Source organism: Neoarius graeffei, chromosome 26 (assembly GCF_027579695.1).
Source record: "Neoarius graeffei isolate fNeoGra1 chromosome 26, fNeoGra1.pri, whole genome shotgun sequence".
Classification (NCBI taxonomy): Eukaryota; Metazoa; Chordata; class Actinopteri; order Siluriformes; family Ariidae; genus Neoarius; species Neoarius graeffei.
In genome coordinates, this window is record NC_083594.1 from 23454882 (window position 1) to 23467650 (window position 12769).

At 40.2% G+C, this 12769-nt stretch overlaps 1 protein-coding gene across 1 annotated transcript; it reads left to right on the top strand.

Annotated features, from left to right (window-relative positions):
- The first annotated feature begins 7793 nt into the window (after nucleotides 1–7793).
- LOC132874116 (uncharacterized) lies at nucleotides 7794–10839 on the top strand. The gene is made up of 2 exons (XM_060910045.1): nucleotides 7794–8690; nucleotides 10176–10839. The coding sequence occupies exons 1-2, from the start codon at nucleotides 7818–7820 to the stop codon at nucleotides 10476–10478; spliced, it is 1176 nt and encodes a 391-aa protein (XP_060766028.1). The 5' UTR covers nucleotides 7794–7817; the 3' UTR covers nucleotides 10479–10839.
- The last annotated feature ends 1930 nt before the right edge of the window (nucleotides 10840–12769 follow it).

Genomic DNA, 12769 nt, shown 5'->3' on the forward strand with positions numbered 1-12769 from the left:
GTATAGGATATGCACTTTAAAGGTGAAAATTGTTGTTTTACTGTTACATAAACAGTAATTAAGATGAAAAAATAGAACTCTGGAGTGTGCATAGGTATTCACACACGCACACCCCAAAGTCAATACTTTGTGGAGCCACCTTTTGCTGCAATTACAGCTGCAAGTCTCTTGGGGTATGTCTCTATTAGCTTAGCACATCTAGCCTGTAGGATTTTTGCCCATTCCTCAAGGCAAAACTGCTCCAACTCCTTCAAATTAGATGGGTTGCGTTGGTGTACAGCAATCTTCAATTTAGGCCACAGATTCTCAATTGGATTGAGGTCTGGGCTTTGACTAGGCCATTCTAATACATTTAAATGTTTCCCTTTAAACCACTCCAGTATAGCTTTAGCAGTAAGTTTGGGGTCATTGTCCTACTAGACCATGAACCTTCGTCCCAGTCTCAAACCTCTGGCTGACTCAAACAGGTTTTCCTCCAGAATTGCCCTGTATTTAGTGCCATCCATCTTCCCTTCAGTCCTGACCAGCTTTCCTGTCCCTGCAGATGAAAAATAGCCCCACATCATGATAATGCCACCACCATGCTTCACTGTAGGAATGTGTTCTCAGGGTGTTGGGTTTGTGCCACACATGGTGTTTCCTATGATGGCCAAAAAGATCAATTTTAGTCTCATTTGACCAGAGAATCTTCTTCCACGTGTTTAGGGAGTCTGCCACATGCTGTTGGGCAAACTCCAAACGTGTTTTCTTAAGCAATTACTTTTTTCTGGCCACTCTTCCATAAAGCCCCGCTCTGTGGGGTGTACAGCTTAAAGTGGTCCTATGGACAGATACTCCCATCTCCACTGTGGATCTTTGCAGCGCCTTCAGTGTTATCTTTGGTGTGTTTGTTGCATTTCTGATTAATGCCCTCCTTGCCCAGTCTGAGAGTTTTGGTGGGCGGCCTTCTCTTGTCAGGTTTGTAGAGGTGCCATATTCTTTCCATTTTGCTATAATGGATTTAATGGTGCTCCGTGGGATATTCAAAGTTTGGAATTTTTTTTTATAACCCAACCCTGATCTATACTTCTCCATAACTTTGCCTCTGACCTGTTTGGAGGCTTCTTGGGTTTCATGTTGCTTGCTTAGTAGTGTTGCAGAGTCAGGGTCCTTCCAGAACAGGTTGATTTTTATACGGACATCATGTGACACTCTGATTGCATACAGGTGGATCTTAATCAACTAATTATCTGACTTATGAAGTGAATTGGTTGGACCAGCTCTTATTTAGGGGTTTCATATGACAGGGGGTGACTCCCTATGCACATTCCAGATTTCTGTTTTTTCATCTTATTGTTTGTATCACAATAAAACAACAATGTGCACCTTTAAAGTGGTAGGCGATTTGTGTAAATCAAAAGGTGCTAACCCCCAAAAATCCATCTTAATTCCAGCAACAAAACAGGACGAACACCAACGGGGATGAATACTTTTGCAAGACACTGTAGTCACCTAAAATGCATCCTGAAGGATATGTTTCTGTTAGAGTAACAAATAGACGAGGCTCTGGTATTGCAGAGAGTATATACAGTCTGAATGCTTCTCATGCTAATATTGTATAGTATATGATTCTAATAAGGTCCTTAAATACCACATTAGTCTCATATCTAATCGACTGTTCATCATATCTTGGATAATTACTGTGAACATCTCATTGACAGATCAGTTATTTGTATGTGCAGCACTGCTCCCCAGAGAGTGTTAGCAACAAAGTGCTGTTAAATGTCTCCTGATTGGCTCTTGACTGCTTGGCCCTTCTTTCCTTCATGAGTGAACATGATTGTGTGCTAAATTTGAACCTGAGGGTCCTTTGAAAGTTGGGATCAATTTCAGTGGCAGGCCTTGATGATGACTCGCTCATATAAATAGGCAGCCTATAAAAAGCCTGTGGCCTCTCATGGGCTCTGTGTAATGGTAAGAGTACACATGGTATGAGAATTGACTTGAAAATAACTGTTCTATGCACATGTCAAATGGATATGTAACTACACACACAGAGCTGTATTTTAATGATAAGTTTGGTGTTGGATTGGAGGAAATGAATTTCCTTTTCATCTCTTTTGTTGTTTCATACAACAGTTAACCACATGATGGAGGTGTGTGAGGGAATGTTTCAAGCATCACATCCAACATTAATATTTTTGCGTGTATTTTATTACATTACAGGCGTTTAGCAGATGCTCTTATCCAGAGCAACAAACCTAGAGCAGCCTGGGGTTAGGTGCCTTGCTCAAGGGCACTTCAGCCATTCCTGCTGGTCCAGGTAACCGAACCAGTGACCTTTTGGTCCCAAAGCTGTTTCTCTAATCATTAGGCCATGGCTTCCTGTTTTATCACCATTTTATCATGATGTACATGTTTATCTGAACAGGACTTCACAGCAGTTAATAAAAATGTGGAGTCTCCTAAAATATGTGTATCTTGCTGATAAACTGGTATAATATAGACATCTTTGAAATGCTGTGCACTCTTCCTGAAAGGTCACATGACCAGACATGCAAACTGTCTTACTGATGCTAAAGCCTGTGCAGGCAGTGAGACACTCGTAATGACATCATATGTCACATCTGTAATACCAGGATTGACTGAATGGCTTTACTATTTAAAATAAATGGCAAATATGGGTACATCTGATACAGTGATCTTGTATGTTGCTTTTGTTTTAATGAAGAGCACTTAACATGCAAGTAAAAAGATAAGAGGCTTGAAATTAATAACTCACATGTGACTTGAAAAACATTATGCAATCAGTGACAATCCTGTGTTGCCTAAAATATTATTTGAGAAGCATCTTTTTTTCTAAATGGATATGGAAATAAGAATGGAAGAAGAATATTTACTGAGGAACATATTCTTAGGATGTTTAAGCTATTCCACTATACCTTCATACGGTAATCATGCAAATGGAAAGATGTTTAGTCAAGTTTATTTATATAGCGCTTTTAACAATAAACATTGTCACAAAGTAGCTTTACAGAATTTGAACGACTTAAAACATGAGCTAATTTTATCCCTAATCTATCTCCAATGATTGCCTGTGGCGACGGTGGCAAGGAAAAACTCCCTCAGATGTCATGAGGAAGAAACCTCGAGAGGAACCAGATTCAAAAGGGAATCCATGCTTGTTTGGGCGACAACATGACTATAACATTAACAGTTTTAACATGAAGTCAGTTTCGTTGATGTTATAACTCTTCATTGATGGAAACTTGAGTGCAAAATTGTTCATGACAACTGCAGTCCTCAGCCATAAAAGCATTATTGTAAGTGTCCAGAGTGTCTTCCAGGCACGACCTCCAACTGTCCACATGGGGCTGCCCTCCACAGGAGCGATGCGATGAGACTCCAACCAGACACAGGGCACCAGGATGGATCAGGCTAGTCTGAGGAGCAGAAGAGGCCAGCATCTCGATCCCAGGACTGACATGTAACTCAGAGGGACAGATTTTGGGGGGTGGAGTGGAAGAGAAAACACAGGTTGTTAGGTATGCCCAATGTCACCTGAATAAGTAGGAACAGTATACATATTGCACTGAGTACAAGCAGGGACTCTGGCAACTAACTATGACAGCATAACTAAAAGGGGAGAGCCAGAAGGTAACACAGGCATGAGAGAGCCCCGGGACATAAAGCAGCAGCCACTACACCGTCAACAAATTCGAGTGAGCAAGCGAGTGGGGGACTGACAGCATTCATACATCCCAGTTTACCAAAACACTGTCTGAGGACCCTCCAGATCTACACCTTTACCTCATAAACACCATTAACAAAAGGCTTGACTAAACAGATATGTTTTCAGCCTAGACTTAAATATTGAGACTGTCTTATTCCCGAACACTACTTGGAAGGCTGTTCCATAACTGTGGGGCTTTGTAAGAAAAGGCTCTGCCCCCTGATGTAGCCTTCGCTATACGAAGTACCAGCAGATAGCCTGCACCTTTTGATTTAAGTAGGCGTGGCAGGTCATAGAGGACCAGAAGTTCACTCAGGTACTGTGGTGCGAGACCATTCAGTGCTTTAAAGGTCAACAGTAGTATTTTATAATCAGTACGAAATTTGATTGGGAGCCAATGCAGTGTGGATAAGATGTGGTCATATTTTTTAGTTCTAGTAAGGACTCTTGCTGCTGCATTTTGAACTAACTGGAGCTTGTTTATGCACTTATTGGAACATCCAGACAGTAAGGCATTACAATAATCCAGCCTGGAGGTAATGAAAGCATGAACTAGTTTTTCCGCGTCATGTAGTGACATTAAATTTCTTATCTTAGCAGTATTTCTGAGATGAAAGAAAGCTACCCGGGTAATGATATCAATGTGAGTTTCAAATGAAAGACTGGGGTCAATAATCACGCCGAGGTCTTTTACTGCTGCACGTGAAGAAACAAAGGCCATCCAGAGTTACTGTGTAATCAGAAAACTTACTTCTAGCTGCATGTAGTACAAGTACTTCAGTCTTGTCAGAGTTCAGCAGAAGGACATTAATCCAGTGTCTAATATCCTTTACACGTTCCTCAATTCTATTAAGCTGGTGTCTCTCATCAGGTTTTGCAGAAACATACAACTGTGTGTCATCAGCATAACAGTGGAAACTAATACAATGTTTATGAATAATATCACCCAGAGGTAACATATATAAAGAAAAAAGCATCAGTTAAATAAGACCTGAGCCAGGAGAGGGCTGTTCCCTTAACTCCCGCAACATTTTCTAGTCTATCCAGAAGAATGGCATGATCAATGGTATCAAATGCTGCACTAAGGTCAAGCAGCAAGACACAGCCCTGATCAAATGCCAACAGTAGGTCGTTTACTACTTTAACCAGAGCTGTCTCTGTGCTATGATGAGGTCTAAATCCTGACTGATACATTTCATGGATGTTATTCCTATGTAAATATGAGCATAACTGCTGTGCCACAGCTTTTTCAAGGATCTTGGAGATAAAGGGGAGGTTTGATATTGGCTGATAATTGGACAGCTGACAGGGATCAAGGTCAGGTTTTTTAATCAGGGGTTTGATAACTGCTAGTTTAAAGGATTTGGGTACATAGCCAATCCTAAGAGAAGAATTTATTATTTTTAGAAGCGGTTCAATTACTTCAGGTATTATCTGTTTGAATAGACGTGTAGGTAAGGGATCTAGTACACAAGTTGAGGCTTTTGATGCGGAGATTAAGGAAAATAATTCAGTTTCTCTAAGGGGAGTAAAACATTCTAATTGCTGATCTGATACAGTTATATTGTTAACTACAGGGTCACTTACATTATCTGACCTTAAATTAGTAGTTTGAATTTTTTGTCGGATATTCTCAATTTTGTCATTAAAAAAAATTCATGAAGTCGTTGCTACTACATACTGCAGGTCTGCATGTGTCTATAGTGGACTTATTCCTGGTTAATTTTGCTACAGTATTAAATAGGAATCTAGGATTATTTTTGTTATCTTCTATTAGAAAGGAGAGAAATGTTGATCTCGCAGCACTAAGAGCTTTTCTATACTTCAGGAAGCTCTCCTTCCATGCTAGTTTGAACACTACCAGTTTTGGTTGACGCCATTTACGTTCCAATTTTCGAGTGGTCTGTTTTAAAGTCTGAGTGTCATCATTATACCAGGGTGCTAATTTTTTGTCTCTGACCATTTTCCATTTAAGAGGAGCTACATTATCGAAAGTATGGCAGAACGTTGACTATAAGCATTCAGTTGCCTGATGAAGTTCTGCAGGGGCTGACAGTGACCCAATCAAAGTTGATAACTCTGGGCGATCATTTATAAAGCTCTGTGCAGTAGTTGACGTGAATGTATGTTTAATACAGTAGCATGGTGAGGTGCATATATTATTACTCAGACATGTTTTGAATGAGATGAGATAATGATCTGAGATAACTTCAGACTGTGGAAGTGTGACTATATTTTCTACGTTTAACCCGAATGTTAGTATTAGATTGAGGGTGTGACCACCATTATGGGTCGGTCCTATGACATTCTGATTAATCCCTACTGAATCTAAAATGGACACAAACACTGTTTTCAAAGGGTCTTCTGGGTTATCGAAGTGAATATTAAAATCTCCAACAACTAAAGCTTTGATAATAAGTAACGGAATTTACTGGGTAGACCTATTTTTTGAGGCTACATACATTTATATGAGTATGAAGAACTTCAAATATATTCAATTTATAACCAGGTTTTTGTGTTATACCTACATAATCATTATAAATAACCGCGACGCCTCCTCCTCTACCAGTTAGACGAGGCTGGTGTATATAACTGTATCCAGGAGGACTCGCTTCATTTAATGCTATATATTCATTTGACTTAATCCATGTTTCTGTTAAAGTACATTAAACTCCTGATCAGTAATGAGTTCATTAACCATTAGCGCTTTAGATGTAAGAGATCTAATATTTAATAGCCCCACCTTTAGATCAAAGGTGCTGGCAGCAGCTGTACAGTCAGTATGATCTAATTTTATATTGATTAGGTTACTGGAACAAACTCTGAGTATTTCTACTTTTTTGTTGAGCTCGGGGAACAGACACAGTCTCGATGTAGTGGACCCTGACTCTGTGCAGCTATCAGACAGTCGGTTTAGCCTGTTCGTCTGCTCCCTGGCCTTGGCTCTGGATTGTCAGAAATTAACTAGGCCTGTTCTGAGACTATGACCTATGCCACAGGAAATGAGCGCAGCACCTTCCCGAGTGGGATGGATACCGTCCCGCCCTAACAGGCCAGCAATGCCCTCAAAATTAGCCCAATTATCTATAAAGCCCACACTGTTTTCAGAGCACCACCTGGACAACCAGCAGTTCAGCAACCATAACCTGCTGTAAGCTGCATTGCCACGCCGCATTGGGATGGGGCCAGAGCATACTACAGCATACAGTTTATAATGTGTTGCCCCACTTGTCTTGTATTATCTCATCATAATTTTTTTTCTTAAGCAGTGGAAAAAAAGACATATGATACATAAATTATGATTTGACCTTCACTGCAGTGGTGATTTAGTCATTTAAAAGATACAGCATGATTATGCATTTGGCTGTGAGCATAAGGAAATCATTCCACTTAACAAATGACACTCAGGATATTTGAGAGAGCATTATTTTCAAGGTTTTCCATTTCATCAGTGAATAATTCAATATGTAGATTAATGCATACTGTAGATAATGTTCAGTATGGTTTAACATATAATGCACGTTTCAAATAAAAATAAACTCAAACCTGCAAGTTTAAAGAAAGAAACATGACAAAAAGTGTCAGTCTTCATATGAACAATGTCATACCGTGCCTAGGATTGAACTTTTAATAAATGAAAAATGTAATATATATTCTTGTTTTATATTTTTGGGATTTGAAATGATAAAATGGCCAAAATGGCATAATGTTGCCATGAATTTGATAACAGCCGTAGTTAGGGATTGAGGTATAACTCAGTGTAACCTGAGTCTGATGGGCCGGTATTCAGCTTTTCAACACCAAGGTCACTCTCTTGGCCAAACGTTGAATGAGATGAGTGTTGCTAAAGAGCCATTAGGTTCATGATCCTCTTTGCTCCATTTGAAGGTAAGTGAATGTCAGGTGTTGTCTTTTTTGCATTGGGTTGGATTGTGAAATAATAAATGAAAATTGAAATATATTAAAAACAAGATAATCTAGTTTGGTAGATATTACCAAAGGCTTTTGGCATGAATACCTAATGCTTAAATTTCCCAATTTTGTATATTATTGTGTAAACAATTGTGGCTATGATTGTCATCAGGTTCTTGTTTTCCTTGCTGCGATGTCAACTAGAAACCTAGAAGAAAATTGCAACTTTCTAGATAATGAAGAAAGTCAATCAGATCTGAGACCATGTGAAAAGGATACCTTACAATCCCAACAGGAGGTGGAGGATATATTCAGTGTTACTTCAGGAAGTCCATGTCCGATCAAGGATGCTCAAGCTAACAGTAAAACCAAAGACGATGAACAGTCTGACATGCTCTCAGGCCAGCCTTTGGACAAACCAGGAATCCTGACACACCTACATCATACATCACCTCTGGAGTCAATCAGAGAACTAGCAGAAATGGAAGAAACCAGTGAAGGTCGAAGTCCATGTGATGGAGCAGTTCGAATTAAGGACGCATGCAAAGAACCATGCCCAAAGAACCATGATGTATTAGAAAGGACCGCTTTGGGACAAAATTCCAACACGCAACTTGATTTGGTGGATACTTACAGCTCCATGGAGGATGTCCCAGTTGGATCATGTCCTCCAGAAGATACCTCATACATTGCATTGATTCCTGGACACCTGGAGTGGTGTTCTTCCACTGTGTCTGATAACCAGAAGGAGATGGCAGGGTACCAGTTGACATCGTCCCACACCAGTTCTGACATTTTAGAGGTCCAACTGGACCATCAGTTTACCATCACACCATTGCAAAACCATCAACAGGACTCCTTTCATCCCCAAATTGATGTAAAGGTTAATACAATCACTGATGAGGCAGAGGATAATAATTCCAACCTGGAGGAAGTTTATGGGCCGATCTGTGAAAAGGAAGACAGTGTGGCTAACCAGACCCTAATTGAGGTTCTCACAACATGTGAATCCAGAGTGGAACAGCTTGAGGAGCTTAAATCGTCTTCGATTGAGATGTCTGCTCAGGTACAATGTTATAGGGAGTACGTATATTATATATATAAGGCACTAAGGCAGTGACTGATGCACTCAAACCAGCAAGACGTACACTACTATGTCAGTGTCACTGATGCACTGAGAATGTTTTATATGCTTGAAATGAGTAAAAGCCTCTAAAAACAGCCTGAATACGCTTATATTTCATTTATTATAATCTCATAGATTCAAGATTTTCTTGATGGATAATATCAAGATTTTCAGCAGTGCTCCAGGGCATGAAAAGTGATTTCCCCCCCCCCCCCCCCCCCTTAATATTTTTTGATTAGAACAATCTCCAAATTATCTTAAACTGCTCTCTGTACTCTCATATACAGTATATTCTGATATCTACTATACAGATGATACAGATGTAGGTTGTACCATTTTGCTAAAAACTCAGCCACCTAAAACAGATGCACCATGACACTTGAGGTCAGAGATATGATACAATTCTGTACATGTTGCGATAATTACATCACAACACAGTATTGTGCGTATGGAGAATACTATGACATGACTGATCACGTCGTCAAAATTTATATTGATTTCATCTGTTAAGTTGTTTTGTTAATGTTTTATAAAATCTATATAAATAATGCAGGTTTTTAAAAATGTGAAACCTCCATCTTTGCCAGCATTTATTTAGCAAACCTCAATAGAAATAAATATAGTGATCGAAATCGTAAAACATATTGTGTTTAAAAGTATTGTAGTATGACATGATAGGGTGAATGTTGCTAACTGTAAACATTATAAAGTTATAGTTAGTTTTCTTTGAAAAATACCATGCTCCTGTTTTCTGGCAGCTGTTTTGAAATATAAAGGGCTGGATTGAAAAGCTTCCATCTTTAACAATCTTTTAAATTACAGTCTCTTAACAAGAAATTCATTCATTATTATCTCATTATCTCTAGCCGCTTTATCCTGTTCTACAGGGTCGCAGGCAAGCTGGAGCCTATCCCAGCTGACTACGGGCGAAAGGCGGGGTACACCCTGGACAAGTCGCCAGGTCATCACAGGGCTGACACATAGACACAGACAACCATTCACACTCACATTCACACCTATGGTCAATTTAGAATCACCAGTTAACCTAACCTGCATGTCTTTGGACTGTGGGGGAAACCGGAGCACCCGGAGGAAACCCACGCGGACACGGGGAGAACATGCAAACTCCACACAGAAAGGCCCTCGCCGGCCACGGGGCTCGAACCTGGACCTTCTTGCTGTGAGGCGACAGCGCTAACCACTACACCACCGTGCCGCCTTAACAAGAAATTGAGGGGATCAATTTCTAGCAAGACCTGGCGACTTGTCCAGGGTGTACCCCGCCTTTCGCCCGTAGTCAGCTGGGATAGGCTCCAGCTTGCCTGCGACCCTGTAGAACAGGATAAAGCGGCTAGAGATGATGAGATGAGATGAATTTCTAGCAATATCTTGCTGTAATTTTTATTCAATCTTTCCATCCCTTAGTTGCAATCTGCCCGGGTTCTGGCTGCCAGGCTGCATCAGAAAGTGCTTAACCTGGAACATGAATGTCATCTGAAAGACAAGGAGCTCCATGATCTGACAGTCCACCTTGAGAAGACGAGTGAAGCTCTACAAGCAAGGAATTCAGAAATGGCTGCAGTCACTGAGGAGCTCCACCGACTTCACCTTGAACTGGAAGTGCAGAAGAAAACAGCTGCAACTGACAGGACAGTCAGTGCCAATGGGCAGCTCGGTCCAAACGCACACCAGCGCAATGGCAGCTCCAAAGTGTGCACACTACTTTAAGAACAAAATAAATGTTCATTCTTGATCTGTATAGTAGAATTACCATTCTCTTTATTAGGAGCAGCTGTATACCTGTTGTTCATGCAATCAGCAGTGTGATGCATAAAATCATTCATGTCAAGAGCCTTCACATCAAACCAAAATGGGGGAAAATTTCAGTGATCTCATTGACTTCAGCTGAGGTATGGTTGTTTGCCTCCAGTTGGGCTGGTTTAAGTGTTTCAGAAACTTGAGATTTTCTTACACAACAGTCTCTAGAGTTTCCACGGAGTTTCGGCGAGCGTGTGCACACTGCAGCCTCAGATTCCTGTTCCTAGCTGAAATCCACTTGCTGATTATCCACTTAAATTTGGCCACAAAAGTCTGCAAAATTGTCATGATATAACTGCAATATTATGCCTGAATAGAAGACACACTTTTATCCAATATGTTTTACTTTGATAACTAAATTTTAATCGTTATCTTGGCTAGTGAACAGAATTATGGTTCCTTGTCTGAAAAGGGTCCACATGACATGTTTCTTTAAATTTAAATTTATACAAAATAAGGAGGGGCGGCACGGTGGTGTAGTGGTTAGCGCTGTCGCCTCACAGCAAGAATGTCCGGGTTCGAGCCCCGTGGCCGAAGAGGGCCTTTCTGTGCGGAGTTTGCATGTTCTCCCCGTGTCCGCGTGGGTTTCCTCCGGGTGCTCCGGTTTCCCCCACAGTCCAAAGACATGCAGGTTAGGTTAACTGATGGTTCTAAATTGAGCGTAGGTGTGAATGTGAGTGTGAATGGTTGTCTGTGTCTATGTGTCAGCCCTGTGATGACCTGGCGACTTGCCCAGGGTGTACCCCGCCTTTCGCCCGTAGTCAGCTGGGATAGGCTCCAGCTTGCCTGTGACCCTGTAGAACAGGATAAAGCGGCTAGAGATAATGAGACAAAATAAGGAACTTTTCAGACAGTCGTCTCAATGCCAGCTTACAAAGTAGACTGAATTTAGTTCATGAAAATGCTACAAATGTTGTCTACCAGCCCAAGAGATTCTCTGACCTGATTCAAGAGTTCAAGAGCAGTACCAATATTTTTAGATGTGTATATCCTTATGGGGGGAAAAAATCACAGCAATCTCACAGTGAGTGTTTTATTTCAAGTCCAAATTTCAAATACAAAGCACTTAAACGACAGCAAAAAATAACATGGTTCTGTAATCAGATTAGATACATCCTTTTCCTTTATGTACAGTAAGAGTAAAATGTTTTACATACATGTTTGTTTATGAATGAATGTACAAGGACTTGGATTTGTTGTGTCATTGGTTTTTAAATTCAGATAATACATATTAAAATACTTTTCTTTCCTCTTTCCATAATGCCCACCCAAACAATGTCACATGACATACTTTTTACACAGTGTGCTTACTGATGATGATCAGAGTGAAACTGAAGCTCTGCCAGAAACCCCTCTCAGCTTTTTTTTGTCTGTATAAAGACTGACTGTGTTGCTGTCCTTCATTAAAATTAAAAGCTGGAACATTAGTAGCCTTTAGGGGTCAATGTCTTGTCCGCCCTCCCAGAGCCTGAAGGCCCATTCTCCGCACCTGCAAGTGGGCCTTTCTCTTGTCAACACTTTCTCTTCTTTAGAAAGCCCTTTGTTTAGTTCATGCACCACATACATAAATTATTCATTCTGGCTCAATTACACTGCAAGAAGAGTCTTGTGTTCGTGTATATAGAATGAGATCAATCCCAGCATGCTAGGAATAATGATCAGTAAGTAAAATATGTGGTTTGAATTATTTTAGGTGTCAAATCCAGAGATATGACACCTACCCACCCCACCACCCAAAAAAAAACCAAACTATTAAAAATATTGTTTCATTTAAAGCAAACTGGCCTAATGGTTTACATTAAAGGAGTCGTGGTTTCAAGACACCACTTATTCTTGGTTCAGGTATCTACAATATACTTGGTGAATAGTTTATTGAATTGAATTTCATGAGAATAATTAGTCCTATTAAGGTCAGTTCAAATATGGTTGATACAGCACCTTGCATAAATATTCACACCCTTGCAATACTCACCTATATATATGGGTCTGTCTCAGAAACTGGGTACTGTGGGGGTACCCCACCAAATATACTCACAGTCAATAAACTATACGGTTTTGAATGGTGATGTTGGTTTTAATTTGAAATAAAATGATGAAAGAAATAATACAGATAAAACTAAATCTTTGATGTGAATACTCTATTCAGAATTTGGCAAAAATTCTGCAAATTTGTGGAAAAATGGCGGCTTGATCTGGGACAT

Bases quoted from the DNA above. Each gene is read 5' to 3' on its own strand.
- LOC132874116 (XM_060910045.1), top strand. From the start codon at position 7,818: ATGTCAACTAGAAACCTAGAAGAAAATTGCAACTTTCTAGATAATGAA. The intron at 8,691-10,175 runs GTACAATGTTAT...TCCATCCCTTAG, and splicing joins CGATTGAGATGTCTGCTCAG to TTGCAATCTGCCCGGGTTCT.